General features: G+C 37.0%; 1 protein-coding gene across 1 annotated transcript in view; it reads left to right on the top strand.

Moving 5' to 3' along the window:
- Positions 1–244: 244 nt before the first annotated feature.
- LOC131424042 (phospholipid-transporting ATPase FetA-like) overlaps positions 245–19,590 on the top strand; it is a 44,731-nt gene continuing 25,385 nt past the window's right edge. The window contains 5 exon segments of the mRNA XM_058578067.1: positions 245–320; positions 6,050–6,108; positions 14,751–14,864; positions 15,662–15,760; positions 17,274–17,335. Coding sequence (XP_058434050.1) covers positions 275–320; positions 6,050–6,108; positions 14,751–14,864; positions 15,662–15,760; positions 17,274–17,335 — 380 coding nt within the window. The 5' untranslated portion in view covers positions 245–274.

Raw genomic sequence — 19,590 nt, 5'->3', positions numbered from 1 at the left:
GTTGCCTTTTATGGATGGGTCACAGTCATCAATTTAGACTTTGTTGCCAGGAAGTGCAATCTGTTTCTCAAGCTTTGAAATTTTAACTTTTTGATGAGGATAAATGAATGGAGTGAATTCTAAAACCTATCATATGTATGTTAGGGGGTATTATTTTGGATTTCAAAATTTCAAATTAAATGAAAGAGTGTCAGCTTAAAAAAAAAATCTCATTCCAAATATTTTTATTTTCTTTGTAGAGATTCCATGGGATTGCAGTAGGTACTACTCTGCAATGTCTCTAACAGAAACCCAAAGTGAGCATGGATTCGATGGAAGAGGTAGGAAGACTCAGGAAAAGAAATAAAATCAAATCTGTACGTTCTTATTATTGCCTCTGAAAAGTGTTTGTGTATATACGTATGTGTTTATGGCAGGTAAATAGACTGACCAAACTACTAACCTACCAAACAAATGACCAGAAAGGGAAATATATTTTGTAGAAGTAACGAGTTCCTCTGTTTTGTCATCTAAGAATTCTAATTTGAGTAGTTGCAATTTCTCATCTTTTATAATTTTCCAGAGTTTGTAGTTTCACAAGAAAGCATTGTATTCCTTTCCTCTCTCTATCCTTCACAACTGTCTCCTGCTAAAAAGAGCTGGTCAGGATGAAAAGAAGTTACTGAGGCATTTAATGTCCTCTTGCAGTCTTTCTGTGGGCAGAACAAATGGATCTGGCTGTGTTGTTAGGGAGGATTTCCATACCATTTCCATGATTTCCTTTGGGGAATCAAGATACTAAAGGAAACTAGATTAATCATACTCAAGCCATCTTTCAGAATGGAACTACCTGGCATGTAAAAATGTTTTTAAATTCTGACATGAAATTTTGAAAAAGCAGACCAGAATGTAGTTTTAAGTGTAGGCTTCCTCTTAAGGAATGACGATAGATGGTGCAGAGATTGAAATTAGTTCACTGAATAAAGGCCACACTGTACCATTTTTGCATTTTTGTCATTGAGTAGGTTATTCCTTTCTGGAGAGTACTCATTCGAAAGGCCCTGGTTCCAGGAGGAAGTCAGGAAATGCCTCAGAGGGAAAGCCAAGGGAGTCCTTTCTCCCCTCAGGAGAGCCAAAGGAGAGAGATCTGAGGAAAACAGGGTTAATTGACCAACTTCTCCAACATCTTCTTATGGGGAAAAAATATGGAGAACAGAAATCTTTCAGGAGTAGTAAGTTCTCAGCAAATGAAAATTATGAATATCATCAATAAGGACTAATTAATTCATTCATTTATTTAACAAATATTTATTGATTACCAAATGAGTGCCAGCCATTGTGCCAGGTGCAGCATTACAATTAGTTTGCGTAACTGGTTTAGACAATTAGTTTGCTTAACTGTGAAGAAACTAAAAACCACTGAATCATACAGTTTAAGTAGGTAGATTGCAAATATCTCAATATTTGATAAACCAGACATCTAAAGTCTCTAGAACTATAGAATTGTTTCTTTACAAAATTTGAAGTAATTGAACTAATATTTAAGAACTTTTCCTGACCTCAGTAATACAGGCTGTATTCCAGATAAAATACAGGATTTCTAGTTAAATTTGAATTTCAGATTTTAAAAAAAATGACTTCTAGTATAGCTGTGCCCCATGTGATATTTGGGTACACTTATTTTAGATATCTTTGCTTTTTATTTACTATATTTGGCAACCCTAAAAGGGGATTAAGTTTTGCCGCTTTTACAGTTAAATTGCTTTAGCATCACCAAGGCTTTTTGTTTCCAGCTAATAGATTTTAATTTCCACTTCATGGTTCCCATGCCAAGGAAGGTTTTATAATTGAGCAGCACCAAAAGCGATATCCAGTAGTTCAGCAAGTAGGACTCATTTTTCCTTTTACTACATTAATGAGAAATCATTGGTCCTATGTTGAGAGCCACAGCCAAAGGGGCCCCAGCAAACTTCCAGCTGCCAGCAGCTGGCAGCTGGAAGTTTGCTGGGGCCCCTTTGGCTGTGGCTCTCAACAGTCCTATATTCCAAATGAGGTCAGAATAGCAAACAAAGTACTTCAGCCTTTGTGAAATGTTCCTGTGGGCTGGGGCCTCTGCCTCAAAGAGGAAAGGGAGAGACCTAAGGTCTCTGAGGGGTTTAGGGTGGGTACTTTGTCTTTAAGGGCATCCTGAGTTATGCCAGTCAATTTTCTATGGGACTCTGTTAAGGAAATAGTTATTGTTTGTTTTTGTTTTGTGTTGTTTTGTTTGGCTTTTATGACTGTTTTGATTTTCTATAGGACCTGGTCTTGTTTTCACTGTATTTGGCCATATGAATCAGTGATCCTCTAGGGGATGGAGTTGTGAGAGCTCAAGGTTTGGACTTAGCTTCTTCTGCAGGCTTTTCTTAACACTGAATCTACATATTGTCTTCAGCCATGCTTAACAGCCTCCTGTTTACTGACTTTAGCTAAGGTTAAAAAAAAAAAAATTAGCCTTAGCTGAGCTTCTCTCAGCCCAGCTGTTCTGTGATTATGCAGATCCTTCCACAGGAGGAGGGGATTATCCTCCATTGGAGGGGTTTGGACAGAAATCTAACCTCAATTTGGCAAAACACTCTTGTAACCATCTTTTCAGTTATGTGCTTGTTCATTCAACAAATCTTTATTAATCTGGGGACTATTGCTGAGCTAATTTTTCTTATTTTCCCTTAAATAAGAAAGGGAAAAAAAGACATGGTCTCCATCTTTTTAAAAAAATTTGACAAAAATATATATTTATTTTGTACCTAATGTTTTGAAATATATATTCCAATACATATTTAAGAATATCATATACATACATATATCATATAACAACATATATATGTATATTATATATGTGTATATATATATATGTGTGCATTGTGGAATAGCTAAATCAAGCTAATTATATCATATATACATATATAAATATCATATGTATATGTTATATTTATATGTGTATATATATGCATTATGGAATGGCTAAATCAAGCTAATTAACATATTATCGTTTTTTGTAATGAGAACACATAAAATCTATTTATCATTTTCAAAGTTGCTATATACTACTATTAACTGTAGTCACCATGTTGTAAAATAGATCTCCTCCCATCTGAAATTTTGTAACCTTGAATTAACACCTACCAACCCCTTTCCCCACCACTGCCCCAAGTCCCTGGTAACCATCATACTGTTCAGTCATAAAAAGAAGGAAAATATGTCATTTGTGACTATATGGATGAACCTTGAAGATATTATGTTAACTGAAATAAGCAAGGCATATAAAGACAAATACTGAATGATTTCACTTATACGCAGAATCTAAAAAAGTAGGTCTCATGTTCTCTGTCTTTAAGGAGTTCTTTGTTGAATGGGGGAAATATGGTATTATAAGTGTGACAAAGGATTTGACTATAGATCATAGGACATAGCATTATTAGCTATGTAATGAAATGAAACTGTGGTGAGAAAGCAAATTAGTTATTGCCTCTCCTACAGGGCAATAGGTCCTGGCCTTACCCATGATCTCTCTGTCATGTCATTTAGCTAGGTTTCTTACCTTTTTCGGGGCGGGGGGCGGGGATGATAATTGGGTATTTAACCAGGGTACTCTAACCACTGAAGTACATTCCCAGCCTTTTTTAATTTTAACTTTGAGACAAGGTCTTGCTAAGTGGCCTGGACTTATGATCTCCTGCCTCAGCCTAGGATTAAAAGCATGCATCGCCATGCCCTGCTACTTCTTACCATTCTTTATGAGAAGATATCATCTGCTGCACTCCAGACATCTGGGAGTTTAGACAAGGTTATAAGCCATATGGTAAACTAAATCTGCTAGCTATAATGTTTTAGATTATGTGATTTGACTACCTAATGTAAATTGATTCCAACTTAAATGGACCAAATATCCATCCCATTGCAGCTCTCCTCACTTATTTTTTTAGACAAGAAAAGAGGGAAAGAAATTTCTATCAAGGCATTAAGTGACTTGGCAGAAATCCCCTAGGTCATACAGCAGGGAGTCATTCCTGAGTTTCCCTTGCCAACATTTGGTCTTAACTGAGTTGTCAGTATGGATAACTATAAAAAGCAGAGGCCTTGACTAATATACATTCCTGACAATCATCTCATTTTTAGCTGGAAAATCTCATTTGTGATCCATTTCCCATTATAAGCAAGGGGATATTTGCTCAGAATCTTCTAAGCATGATTGACAGCTGATCAACTGAATTTCTCTCCTTTTCTTCCTTCCTCCTTATTCCTCTTAGTTACTTACTTTTCAGTGGGTCATTATGCATAATTTAGAGTATACAGGAGGATGTATATAGACAGATTATGTGCAAATACTACACCATTGTATATAAGAAACTTGAGCATCATCAATTTGGGTATTCACAAGGGCCCTAGAACCTATCCCCCACTAATACTGAAAGACAGATCTATACCTTTAAATTTTTCATAATATATCAATAACCTCACTATTTCTAATAGTTGTAAAACCTCTGTTTTTTTAAAGTATTTTTTTAGTTGTCAATTGACATTTATTTATTTATTTATTTATATGCATTTTGAAAATCCAACCCAGTGCCTCACACAAGTGAGTGCTAGGTAAGCACTCTACCACTGAACTACAACCCCAGCCCAACACCTCTGTTTTGATAGGATGATTTTGTCTTATATTGTAGTTATCAGACTCAGACCTACTACATTAAAATTTGATATTCTGTCTTATTCATTCGTCTTTTTATCCCACCACAGCACACTGGCTTCTGTGTAATAGATGCTTAGTGATGATTTAATAATTTAAATTTAGTTAAGCAAGCATGTCAGAGAAAACAGTCTGTCTGTCTGTTTGTCCTCTGCTTTCATCACAATCCACAGAGAAGACTTCTGTGACCTCAAAAGGTATGGGGATTGCTCCCTACCAGTAAGCAATTGATTTTGCAGCAGCAGACATAAGAGCTGAATGCACTCTAATCCAGTTTAGTTCTAATACTATCTCCTCAGGTTTGTCTAATTTGCTAAAGCATCTCACAGAGCTCAGAGAACATATTTAAAATTTCAGGTTCATTATAAAGGATATTTCAAAGGAGACGAATAAGTGTCAGATGAAGCGATATACAGGGTAAGGTCTGGAAGGGTCTCAAGCTCAGGAGCTTCTGTTCCTGTGGAGGTGGGGTACAACATCCTCCAAGTGTCTATATGAATCCTTGTTCACCTTGCTGGGATTCTCCACTTGTTCATCTGTCCTAAAGCTCTCCAAACCCTATCCTTTGGGGGTTTAATGGAGACTATTGCATAGGCATGAAAGCTAATAGACTTAGTGGGGAACCCCAACAAGGCCTGTCTGTGCAGCATTCCTTCCTCCAGAGTATGAGGTAGGAACCCTCTGGAATGAGGTGGGGTATTATGACTTAACTATTAGACAAGGTAAGTCAGAGAAATTTTTTATGGCCAGCTCCAGAAAGATTAGAATTTCCACAACCTTCCTTTGGAAAGAGACATTTTAGTTTCTTTGGCCTGCCTTGGAGAGGGAGTTAAGAGCCAGGAACTATGGATGAAAAACAAAATAAACAAAAACCAAACATGTTTATATACATACATATATGTGTATAATAAATATGTATATATTTCATACAGGAACAATATCATGAAAAGTTTAGGAAACCTGGCCTGGAAAAGAGCCTCAGTTATCCTAAGACAGGTTGTTGGAATTGATTTGTGAGGGAGGGCTGGATTTCTGTGTTTAACAGTTATGATTGCAGAGACATAATCTAGAAAGCACTTACAAAGGATTAATGTGTAGACTCTCAGGATGTTCTTGTCCTGTTTCTTCCAGAAAGCTTGAAGACTTGAGGATTTCCCCCTTGAAATATATTTCTCATTTCTTTGAATAAAGAGACAAAAATCCCATTTTTAAATAAATATCCTCAGCAAGAAAGTGTTGGAACCTAGTAAAGTCTTCACTAGCAGCCAGCATCCCAGGTTGATCTGCAGAGGTCCATCATTCTTTCTTATCATTTCTCTTCTCCCCCCACCCCACCCCCAGAATATGAGAGATTTTTGCAAGCCAACAACAGAGAATTCAACGCTCTTTTTGGATATCCAGTAAGTATCCCACCTTGGGCTATTTCAGAAGGGGGTTAATATTTTGTGTAATATTTCTCTTTGTTAAGGAAACAGGGAATTCATTATAGATGTGAATCCTTCAGTATAAAGTCTACTTTCTTTTAAGTTCCTATACAATGTGTGATACAATGAGGGTTCAGAAACCAAATTAATCCAAGTACCTAAACTCAGGGGAGAATATGTCTCAGATTTTAGATTTATATATGACAACTAGAAAAGAAATACTGTAGCTTTTTGTTTTGCACAAATGAAAGCTTAGTTCCACAATTGTCTTTTTTCACTTAGATATTAAGACAATACATGTAGATCTACTACACTCATTATTTTCCATTATATTGATAAACCTTATGTTATTCAACCAATTTTCTATTGATGAACATTTAAAATTTTCCAGCATTTTTCTATGATAAATAGTCCTGCCAAGCTCAGTGGCACACACCTGTAATCCTAGCTAATCTGGAGACTGAGGGAGGAGGATCACAAGTTTAAGGCCAGCCTTGGCAACTTAGTGAGACCCTGCCTCAAAATAAAAAATAAAAAGGACAGGGGGGCACTGGGGTTGTGTCTTAATGGTAGAGCACTCGCCTAGTACATCCAAGGCCCTGGGTTCCATCCTCAGCACCACATAAAAATAAATAAATAAATAACAAATAAATAAGTAAAGGTGTTGTGTCCAACTACAACTAAAACATGTATATAAATAATAAAAAGGACTGGAATGTAGCTCAGTGGTGAAGTACCCCTGGGCTCAACCCCCAGTACTAAACGAAGAAAAAAAGGAAAGAAATCTACAATAAATGATCCTACATGACCAACATTATATATGTGTATCTGCATAGATATATAATATGTATATTCCATATATAGGTATAAATATATATAGTTTGTCACATTTGTATTCATATATGTTGTGAGAACTTCCTGGAAGTGAATTGGCTAAGATAAAAAGAAAACACATTAAAAATTATGATACATACTGTCAGATTGCCCTCTAAAAAGATTATATCCTTTTATAGTTCTGTCTATAGTAGAGATCTGCCACGCGACCAGCACGAGCTTCATAAAAGAAGGTTCAATGCACAAGAAATTGCTAGTGAGTTTTAAATTAAAGAGAGAGACTCTCGTTACCTTTAACCCCAGCTCTAAGCCCGCTTCTCCTAGCTACCGCCTCCAGCCACCTAATGCTGTGGCGAGGTTTACAAAAGAAACAGAGAGAGAGAGAGAGAGAGAGAGAGAGAGAGAGAGAGAGCGAGAGCGCACACGCCAGGGAGTGAGCTTTTATTGGGGAACAAAAAATTCAAGGGAAAAATCCCATCCAATGAAGGTTAAGGGGGGCAGCATCCCAAGGTCAGGGCCAGCGATTGGGTCTTCAGATCAGTGGCTAGGCACACCTCTGCACGTACAAGCCCTCCTACCTGGGACAGGGTGTGGGATGGCTTTAACACCGCTGTGTCCAATGCCTTTCATCCAGCCTGGGAAGTAACTCAAATCACATGCGAGGATGGCCTCCCACATAGAGATTGTCCATTTTTCTACATTCCTGCAAAACTGGTTATTATCAATCATTTCACCTTCAATGAAAAAAGACTCTTAGATGAAAAATGGCATTTTGTTGTCTCTTCTTCCTTAATTTTTAAGTGTGATTGATAATCTTCTTGTGTTAGCCATTTATATTTCTTTTTCTGAAAACTGCCTATTAATGATCTTTGCCAATTTTCTACTGGGTTGTTCATTTTTCACCTACTTATTTGTTTATGAATAAGTAGTTCATTGAAAAGATATATATTGAGAGTTTTCAAGATGGCAGAATAGAGGAGGTCGCTTTCCTAGCTGCCCCAAGGAGTGAAACCAAGAAAGCAGATAGGCAGCTTCTCAGAAAGAATGGGTAAACAAAAAAAGTGGGGTGACTTTACTGAACTGGCACGGGCAGAAGATATTGTTTGGAGACTGAACACAAGACCAGGAAACATGGGGTCAGAAGGCAAGGAAGGGGACTAAGAATTGGTTCCCCCACTACTCATCCCTGGGGTACAGTCTTCCAGTGTGGACAAGCAAGTACTGGGTACTGGAGGTGCACTGATTTAAAATCTCCAGACCTATCTGCATTCAGCAAAGAGCCCCAAACAATGGAGCATCCAAGCCAAAACCCTGCCTCCAGGAACTCTGCTTACTGGTTAACCTCTCTCCCTCCAGCAATCCAGAGGGTCTAGAAGACCCCCACCTAAAACTGCTGACAAGGGAAGCTGAGAATATTTTGAACCCCAACAGAAAGAATTCTTTAACTTTTCATCAAGATCTTTTTTTAATTCTTTTTCTCTGTATAATTGTGACCTTAATGGTACATGGACATTTATACATATTCATTTTTTTCTCATTTCTAGCATTTTTGAAGCCAATTATTTTTTTATGGATTAGTTATTTTATGAACTAGAATGTTTGATTAGTATGTTTTAGTTATGTTTTGTATTCTTTTATTTTTATTTTTTAAAAATTTTTATTCATATATATTTTTTCTCCTACTAGTTTTCCTTGATTCTCTCTTTTCTTCTGATAACAGCTAATCTCTATTGTTCTTTCACTCTTCCTTTAATTTTTTACTTCTTCTTCTCTCCTCCTCCCTCATAATCATCGCATCCTATATCACTTCTGTTTTCTCCCTGTCCACCATTTGAAATTATAAACCTTTTTGCAAACTCGCTGTTTTTATTGTAGGCAATAACTGATCATATCATTTCTGTTTATTGTGATAATTAACATTGGAAACATCATAGTAGGAACTATTTGGTTTAATGCTGTAATTGTTTGCATTGGTTGTTATTATTTGTCTCCCCCTAAATAGTGAAGTACTGGAAGCCTTCAGGGACACTAAAAGTCCAGAGTAGAAATTCTACTGCCTCAGATCCATACTGTTAGATGGGTAGACACACAAAGAACACAAGAAAAAAGGGGAACAAATCATGTCAAAGAAAGCAAGATACTCCAATAACAGAATCCATCAACACAACAGTAGAATAAATGTCAGAGAAGGAGTTTAGAATGTACATAGTTAAACTGGATCTGCAAAGTAAAATACGGTATAAGGAATGAAATCAGAGAGAAAATGCAGGAAGTGAAAGATCACTTCAATAAAGAGGTAGAGGGCTAGAGGTGTGGCTCAGTGGTGGAGCACTTTCCTGGCATGTGTGAGGCATTGGGTTCAACCCTCAGCACCGCCTAAAAATATGTGAATAAAATAAAAGTATTGTGTCCATCTACAACTAAAAAAAAAAACTTAAAAAAAAAAATAAGAGGCAGAGATTCTGGAAAAAAATAAACAAGCAGAATTCCTTGAAACGAAGGAAACAGTAAACCAAATTAAAAATTCAATTTGCATCACCAACAGACTACACCACTTAGAAGACAGAACCTCAGGCGATGAACACAAAATATATAATCTTGAAAATAGAGTTGACCATGGAGAGAAGATGTTAAAAAAAAATCAACAGAACTTCCAAGAACTATGGGATAAACTGAAAAGGCCAAATTTAAGATTTATTGGGATAGATGAAGCCACAAAGATACAAACCAAGGAATGCACAATCTTTTCAATGAAATAATACATGAATATTTCCCAAACCTAAAAACTGAAATGGAAAATCAAATACAAGAGGCTTACAGGACGCCAAATGTACAGAATTACAACAACCCACACAAAGGCACATTTTAATGAAAATGCCTAACATACAGAATAAGGATAAAATTTTAAAGGCTGTGAGAGAAAAATATCAGATTATGTATAGGGGAAATCAATTTGGATCTCAGCTAACTTATCAACCCAGACCCTCAAAGCTAGGAGGTCCTGCAATAACATATACCAAGCTCTGAAAGAAAATGTTTGCCAACAAAGAATCCTGTATCCAGCAAAATTAAACTTTAGATTTGAAGGTGAAATAAAAAACTTCCATGATAAACAAAAGTTAAAAGAATTCACAACTATAGAACATTCTCAACAAAATATTCTATGAAGATGAAAGGGGAGGGCTGGGGTTGTGGCACAGAAGCAGAGTGCTTGCCTTGCAATGTGAGGCACTGGTTTGATCCTCAGCACCGCATAAATACAAATAAACAAAATAAAGATTAAAAAAAAAAGGTAAAAGGGGAAGAAAAAAGTGAAAACCAGCAAAGGGAAGAACTACACTAAAAGAATAGTCAATCAAAGGAGAAACGAATTCAAACTAAAAACTAGAAATAAACCATGACTGGGAATACAAATCATATCTCAGTAATAACCTTGAACATTAATTCAGGGGCCTAAAATCATCATCAAAAGACATAGACTGGCAGATTGGATTAAAAAGCAAGCCCCAAACAATACGCTGTCTCCAAGACACTCACCTTGTTGCCAAAGACATCCATAGACTGAAGGTATAAAGATGGGGAAAAACATATCATTCACATGGATCACATAAACAAGCAGGGTTTTCTATGCTCAGATAAAGTGGACTTCAAGCCAAAGCTAATCAGAAGGGACAAAGCTCATTTCATACCCCTTAAGGGAATTATATATCAACAAGACATAACATTCATAAATATTTATGCCCCAAACAATGGAGCATCTACAATACATCAAACAAACCCTTCTCAATTTCAAGGATCAAATAGACCACAACACCACAATACTGGGTAACTTTAACATGCCTCTGTCACCACTGGATAGACCTTTCAAACAAAAACTAAATAAAGAAACTATAGCAGTAAAAAATACAATTGATAATTTAGACTTATCAGATATATATAGAATATTACACTTTCTTCTCAGCAGCACACAGATCCTTCTCTAATATAGACCATGTTATGTAAGCTATCACATATGTTGGCATACAATTGTAATAGTACCTTAATATATTTTTAGCATCTGTAGGGTTATTTTGATAGCTCCCTTTCCATTGATACTAATTTTTGTGTTCTTTTTTCTTGATTAGACTTTTTGATTCTTATCAAATTTTAGCCATAGTATTTATATATATTAGGAGTAGGAATATATATATTCCTTCTCCTAATTTTTCTTCCTACTACATAATTTGAAAATAATTTGTTAATCTAGCTTTTTTCTAATAAAAATACTTTAAGTTATAAATGTTCATCTGACTACTGTTTCATCCTAGAGATCCTGATATTTTAAGCTTTTATTATCACTTAGTTCAGAGCACTTTTTATTTATTTTTATTGTGCTTTCTTCCTTGACCTCTGAGATATTTATAAGTGAGCCATTTAATTTTGAAATATTTGACATGTGGGGGTGGGGTTCTGTATATCTTAAGGTAATGGATTTCTTTTTTAAAATTTGTTTAGACATTGATGACCTTTATTTTATTAATTTATTTGTATGTGGTGCTAAGAATCGAACCCAGTGCCTCACACATGCTAGGCAAGGGCTCTACCACTGAGCCACAACCCTAGGATGATTGATTCCTAATGTAATAAATCATTCAGGAAACAGTCTGCATGATTTCAAATTTAAAAAAAAAGTAATGGAAATGCTTTTTATATTGATTATATTGGTTATATACATGTCAAAACTGATCAAATTGCATATTTCAAATATGTATATTTTATTGTACTTCAATAAAGCCATGGGGGGACTAGTAATAATCTCCAGCTTCATTCAGCAAATGCTATAATTTCATTCTTCTTCATGACTGAGTAGTATTCCATTATGTATACATACCACATTTTCTTTATCCTTTCATCTCTTGAAGGACACCTAGGTTGGTTCCATAGCTTGGCTGTTGTGAATTGAGCTGCTGTAAACATTGATGTGGCTATATCACTGTAGTATGCTGATTTTTAAGTCCTTTGGGTATAAACCAAAGAGTGGAATAACTGGGTCAAATGGTGGTTCCATTCCAAGTTTTCTAAGGAATCTCCATCTGTTTTCCAGAGTGGTTGCACCAATTTGCAGTCCTACCCACAATATAGGAATGAACCTTTTCCCCCATATAATGTAATACACACACACACACACACACATTTATTTATTTTTAATGTGGTGCTTAGGAGCAAACCCAGTGCCTCACATGTGCAAGGCAAGCTCTCTACCACTGAGCCACAGCCTCAACCCCACCAACAACATGATTCTATATTTAGAAGACCCAAAAAACTTAATAATTGCCATTCTGACTGGAGTGAGGTGGAATATCAGTGTAATTTTAATTTACATTTCTCTAATTGCTAGAGAAGTTGAACATTTTTTCATATATTTACTGACCACTTGTATTTCTTCTTCTATTAAGCGCCTATTCAGTTTCTTTGCCCATTTATTGATTGGTTATTTGTTTGCTTGGTGTTGAGTTCTGTGTATATCCTGGAGATTAATGCTGTAGATAAAGTGCAGGTGGCAAAGCTTTTTTCCCATCCTTTAGGGTCTCTCTTCATGTTCTTGGTTCTTTGCTGTGAAGAAGCTTTTTAGTTTGATATCCATCCCACTTATTGATTCCTAATTTTACTTCTTGTGCTTTAGGAGTCTTGCTGAGGAAGTCAGTTCCTGAGCTGACATGATGGAAAGTTGGCTCTACATTTTCTTCTAGTATGCACAGGGTCATGGGTCTAATTCCTAGGACCTTGATCCACTTTAAGTTGAGTTTTGAGCAGGATGAGAGATAGGGGTTGAATTTCTTTTTTTTTTTTTACTGGATCCAAGTTTATTTTTATTTATTTTTTTAATTTTTTATTGTGGGTTGTTCAAAACATTACAAATTTCTTGACATATCATATTCCACACTTTGATTCAAGTGGGTTATGAACTCCCACCTTCACCCCATACACAGATTGCAGAATCACATCAGTTACACATCCATTGAATTTCATTCTGCTACATGATGTTGTCCCAGCACCATCTATTGAAGTGTCTATCTTTCCTCCAGTGTATGTTTATGATGCCTTTGTCTAGGATGAGATAACTGTAAGCATATTAAAAAGATAGTGTACCATGATCAAATAGGGTTCATCCAAGGGATGTAAAGTTGGTTCAACATATGGAAATCAATAAACATAATTCATCACATCAATAAACATAAAGATAAGAATCACATGATTATCTCAATATATGTAGAAAAGGATTTGACAAAATTCAGCATTCATTCATGCTCAAAACACTAGAAAAACTAGGGATAGTAGGAGCATACCTCAACATTGTAAAAGCTATATATGTTAAAGCCAGAGCCAACATCATTCTAAATGAAAAAAAAAAAAATTGAAAGCATTCCCCCTAAAAACTGGAACAAGACAGGGATGCCTTCTTTCAGCACTTCTATTCAACATAGTCCTTGAAACTCTAGCCAGAGCAATTAGACAAAAGAAAACAATTAAAGGGACTCAAATAGGAAAAGAACTATCCCTGTTTACCAATAACATGATTCTATATTTAGAAGACCCAAAAAACTCCACAAGAAGCCTTCTAGAACTCATAAACAAATTCAGCAAAATAGAGTATATAAAACTAACACCCATGAATTAATTGTGTTCCTATATACCAGTGATGGATCAGCTGAAAGAAAAATTAAGAAAACTATCCCATTCACAAAAGCCTAAAAAGAAAAAATATAGAATCAATCTAACAAAAAGGTGAAAATTCCAATGACATTCTTCATAGAAATATAAAAAGCATTCATGAAATTCATTTGGAAAATAAAAGGCCCAGAATAGCCAAATCAATCCTTAGCAAGAAAAGGAAAGCAGGAGGCATCACAATACCAGACTTTAAATTATGTTACAAAGCTATAATAACAAAAACAGCATGGTATCAGCACAAAAATAGACATGAAGACCAATGGAACAGAATAGAAGAAACAGAGACAAACCCACATAAATATAGTTATCTTATAACAGCTTCTTTTTTCACCTGCTTAGTATTTCTTCCACAAATTTACCACTGTTTATTTAAACACTTTCAGTCTTTTATAAGTATAAGCAATGGTTTTATACATGTTATTTAATGCATGTGTATAACACTATGTGTGTGTGTGTGTGTTTGTAGTTTATGTGGTATGTTAGTTTATGATTTCTGAGAGTGGTTCTTGATAATAATGTTCAATGTGGTGCAATGGAGCAGGATTTTCCCTCTCTCTATTGCCCAGACTTACATAAGAAGCAGTAGGATACAATAAAAGTAAGTTTTGGTATCACACAGACCTGAGTTTCAATGCAGTTCTGCTTCCTTACTAAAACAAGTCATTCTGACCTTTAGTTCTTTTATATATAAAAAGGGCATAATAAAATTCACCTTACATGCTGGTCATAGCATTGTGAAAATGTGGCTTCTGTTTCTCCAAGAAACTGTGCTCCATGTGATTATAAAAGATTGAAAACAATACAATGTCCATGTACAAGGAACTGTTTAAATAAACTATGGTAAATATGCAGAAGAAATATTGTGCAGCTGAAAAGGACTTGTTTCATTTACCTCTGTATTCATGGTTCCTGCCCCCAAGTTGGCACATAGATAATATATGCTGAATATTTAATAGTGAATAAATAAGTGCTGAATATTGAATGAATAGATTAACCCAGTTTTAAGCTGTCATTTGTCTCTCTAATTGTGCATGATTTTTGTTGTTGTTGTTGTTTTTGGTTTTTACTCATAGAACAATGCCATCAAGACCTCAAAATATACTATTTTGAACTTCCTGCCCCTGAACCTATTTGAACAGTTCCAGAGACTTGCAAATGCCTATTTCCTGGTATTGCTAATTCTACAGGTATTGCCTCATGGGCCCTTTTCCATGGTGTTTTATAAACTTTTCTGGGGTCAGGTTGTATAATCAGTCCCTAAACTGAGGGATATCTTCTCTCTTTAGACAGAGGCAAATGAACAGGTGGTAACTCAAGCTAGTCCCCTAGAATAGCTAAGGTTAGGATTAGCCAATGTGAATCAACCCTCTGCAGGAGGGAGACAAGGTCACCAAATTCCAAGGAATGGGGGTTCCTCACGACTGCATGGCCCCAGTTCACCTAGACCATAGGTGGCCACAGACTCTCCATCCCAACACCAACTGCAGTACTATTCCTCTTTCTCATCCTAGACTCCACAACAGGAAGTTGATGTGTAGGAGTCTGAGGAAGGAGGATTATTTAGAATATAAGACTGCTAGCACAAGGAAAGCAGCATAGGGTAGGCCCAAATTAGAGCAGAAGACAGATCATCTGAGGTCTCCTTGTGCGGAAGAAGTGTGGGAGAGTGTATGGTTCCCCACACCCACTCTTACTCCAGTATCCTTTGTTATCAGAAAAGAACTGGCATTTTTCCATCAGGACAAAGGTTGTGAAGCTCAGAACAGATTGGTAGCTACTGACAGTCTTTCCTTCCTTATCCTCCCTTGGGAAATGTTTACTTATATCCTGAGGGTTACAGGAAAACTAAAACAGTGAAAGCAACAGGATAGTTGGATTTATTATGAATTTAGGGAGTGGAAATGTTGGTGGAGGTAGGGAATTGGAGGAAAATATATTGTCCTTTAAGTTTTCTGACCCAAGATTCTCCTTTTCCTTCTCTCAGTTGATTCCCCAGATCTCCTCCTTGGCATGGTACACCACTGTGGTACCTCTGGTGGTGGTGCTGTCCATAACAGGAGTGAAGGATGCCATCGACGACTTGGTGAAGTGGCTTCCTGGGCTTCCTTCACTGTAGCTCGACAGGCTGTGGGCAATAAAACTTCCCAGAAGTATCTCAAGCCAAGATGCACTGAATGGAAAAAGATGTTTCCCTTCTTTGTTTCTTTATGTATCTCAGAAGGATATGTAATTCCCATCCGCCTAAGGCTGGTTCTCTTTTCACAGCCAGAAAGGGACAATGCAAGGCCTTTCTCTGCCTTCGGGCTGCCCATCATTTTGAGGCCCTCCTCCAGGTCTCCTTCCTTTGGCTCTGCCACTCCCTCACTCTTCCTTCAACCCTTTTAGCTTTCTCTGGTTTCACACTCATCCTTCTCCCTCTGTGCCCCCTTCTCCCATTTTATATTCTCTTTTCCTTCCTCCCAATACTCTGCTCCTCCTTGTTCCTGTTTTTCCTCGTTCTTCTCCTCCTCCTCCACATTTCCCTTCTCTCCAATTCTCCCTATTTCCTTTCCAGCTTTCAGTTCTATTCACGCACAACTAGGAGCCCTCTAGTTTAGAAAGCCTCAGACACAGCTCCTTTCCTTAATCAAGTTAACAACTGGTGAGAAAAAATGGTTCGCAGCTAATGCTTCTAGGGGGAAAACCCAGCCCCACATCTGTTAGGGGGATTCAGGACGTCGATCCTTGCAATTTCCCCAAGAGAATCCTGATTTTGCCTATCTAGGTTTTCAGACCAAAGCTTGAAAGCATGTTTCTCCAACTCTTTAATTGTAAAACCCAAGCTTAGCACATTTGATGGTTTAAATTTTAGTCACAACTTAGATGTGCAAAAATGTAACTATTTCTCTATAACTGGACTCATTTTAATTCATAACCACTCACAAATCCCACCCCACTCTTTCCAGGAAAAACAAAAGTTGTTGATTCGGGGTAATCCAGCTACTTCTGGTTTAGAACCACCTCTTTAGGATAAATATTTGGACAATTATGAATTGTAACAAATTCAGAATTCTCTCTGCCCCCTGCACAGTCCTGCCCTTTTTTCAGTCCTGGCACTGGGATATAGCCTATATTTGTTCTCCTGCTATTTGGACTTTGAATATAAGCTTCCTTCTTCATTCCATCTGCTGTAGAAGTTTCTGTATGTCGACCACATTTGGGATAGGGATGGGAGTATGCTCAGCAGTACACTCCTTTTTCCTGCATCTGCCAAGGCATATGGGACTCTCTAGTTCTGCCTGTCACTCTGTATACTCTGTATACTCTGTCCTCTGTGCCTTTTGATATAGTTACCCCAGGCTTTGGCCTTTGTCTTTCTTCTTCCCAGGTAATTTTTCTGACCTTCCTTCTCAGCTTACACGTGGCATCAGGTTCTTAGCCTGATTTTAGTGGTAGAAAGGGCTTTGGAATGGAAGAAAGGGATATTACAAAGGAGGGAATATATAAATATGTGTGTGTATGTGTGTGTGTGTATATAGGGTAATATTTCAAAATGTTAAAATTTTACATGCAGTTCTATATATCTGTTTCCTGAACATCTTCTTGTGTGGTTTTAGAAAAGGCACCAAAGTGACAATCAAGTTAACAACTGTTCTGTTCTGCTGCTGGCAGATGGCAGGTACGTTTTTTAAGGAAGTCAATTTAGGTAGGACCAGTCCCAAGAGAGGGTCAGCCTTATTAAAGTGTGATGTCCTGGGTACTTGGGAAAGGTAGTTCAGGACAGTGAAAAGAACCTCAGATTTGCACAAAAGGAATTTGTTTCTAGATGTCATTGAGTATGCCCTGAACTTGCCACCTTACTTCAAATGTCTCTGGGACTAATTTTTCTTCTCTTTAAAGTGGAAATAATATTTTTCACTTAGAAGATGCCTGTGAAGATGAAGGAAAAATAATTTATATTAAAGCAATTTATATGTTATAACATGATACTAAATATACAAGTGATTATTATCAGTGTCATGGTTAGAAAGAAGACATTTGAGTTTATAACATTACTGGATTTGAGCCTTTGGTCAGGTTATCTTTCCTATTAACAGTCTAAAGAAGTATTTGTGTCAACACCATTGCTCTGGTGTTTGGTCTTAGGCACCTAAAGTGTTGGCAAGACTGAAAGGAGACAAACATGTTCCTATGTAAGGCAAAATATGAAGATATCATAAGAGGTACAACAAATTACTATAATAATCATAGCTGGCAAAAGAAATCAAAGAAAACTTTCTGGAAGAGGTGATATCTGTACCAGACCTTGAAGAATGGGAAGAATTCAATAAAAGGGATTGTGTGAAAAGAAGAATGGCCAGCATGAGCAGAAGCACAACTGCAATAAAGTACAAACCTGAAGGAAGTCAAGGTTGAGGTTCAGCCTTTCTCATGGTGGCCTTACAGCTCACTTGTATCTGTAATTTTTATCATGTAATTCTGTCATCTGGTGTTCTAGGCATCTCATCCTATTGTTTATTTTGTCTGCTGGTTCTTACTTACACTAGATTGTTTCCTTGAGTATTTAGAACTGTTGAAATCTCCCATAAGACACCAAAAAGGGCCAGGCATGGTGGCACTTGCCTGTAATCCCAGTGGCTCATGAGGCTAAGGCAGGAGGATTGCAAGTTCAAAGCCAGCCTCAGCAAAAGCAAGGCACGAAGTAACTCAGTGAGACCCTGTCTCTAAATAAAATACAAAATAGGGCTGGGGATGTGGTCAGTGGTCGAGTGCCCCTGAGTTCAATCCTGGTACAAAAAAAAAAAAAAAAAAAAAGACACCAAAAAGGACGTGTTGTAATTAAGAAGAAAAATAGAAATAAAAAAGAAAGAAAGAAAGGGAAAAGCTGAAGTGTATTAGTAACTAGCCAAGGGAGTTGCTGACCAAATGAATTTAGTCAAATGAACACTGTAGCTTGAGCCCTTGGATTTTATAAGATTATTGGAGGTAAATTTGTCATGGAGTTATTTTAGGGCAGAAGTTAATTAGCAAGGCCCTGGTTAGACTCTGCATCCAACAAGAATCTGATGAATTTTACACACAGAGGTGAGGCTCATTGTTGAAGCTGTCCATCTTCCAGAAAGCAGCTTTCCTTTTTCTAGAATATGAGTCTGAGCATTGCTGCTACTGCAAAAGCTTGTCTGTTTAGCAAGTTGAGATTTTTGTCATTTTTCAGTTATCAATAATTTTGTGGACAAAAGTAAACTGAGTTATCATTCTAGAAGGGTTTTATGTTTGCTTCTGTCAGATGACTCAGTGGTTTCATCTGCCAGGACCTAATTTGGAAAAAGTATAAGGGTGAATGAACCCCATGTCACATGAGGATTCAGATTCTCAGGGGAGAGTCCTCCATTCACTGACCCCAACCTTCCATATTAAGGTAGGTAGACTGTCTTGCCTGTGGCCAGTTTACTTTTTAGGCCACCCTTTCACTAATGCTGCTGTCCTTAAGGGTTCTGACTTCATGAGGATTCTTTTTCTTTTCTTTTGCTTTTTTTTTCTTTTTTCTTTCTTTCTTTTTTTTTTTTTTGTAGTTGTAGATGGATAGCATGCTTTAATTTATTTTCTTATTTTTATGTGATGCTGAGGCTCGAACCCAGTGCCTCACACGTGTGAGGCAAGCGCTCTGCCACTGAGCTACAGTCCCAGCCCTATGAGGGGTTTCTAGTTCCAACTGACTACCTCTTAAGATCATAAGAGTTCACCACTTGTCCATGTTGTAGGATAAATTAAAACTTAGGTTACTAGATCGTTAAAACTAGAAATCCCCTTCCTCACCCCAGACCAAAACGGCTTCAGTACACTCTCCCAGTTCTAGATTTAATTCTCTCTTTTTTCTGGATCCTTACTTTATGGCAAAAAAAAGCCTTGCTTTGAGAGTGAGCAGAAGGACTG

This window comes from Marmota monax, unplaced genomic scaffold, assembly GCF_021218885.2.
Source record: "Marmota monax isolate L192 unplaced genomic scaffold, Marmota_monax_Labrador192_F-V1.1 WCK01_AAM20220418_F8-fsc00069, whole genome shotgun sequence".
Taxonomy (NCBI): domain Eukaryota; kingdom Metazoa; phylum Chordata; class Mammalia; order Rodentia; family Sciuridae; genus Marmota; species Marmota monax.
Note: the sequence above shows the minus strand (reverse complement) of the source record. Positions and strands in the feature narration are given on the sequence as shown.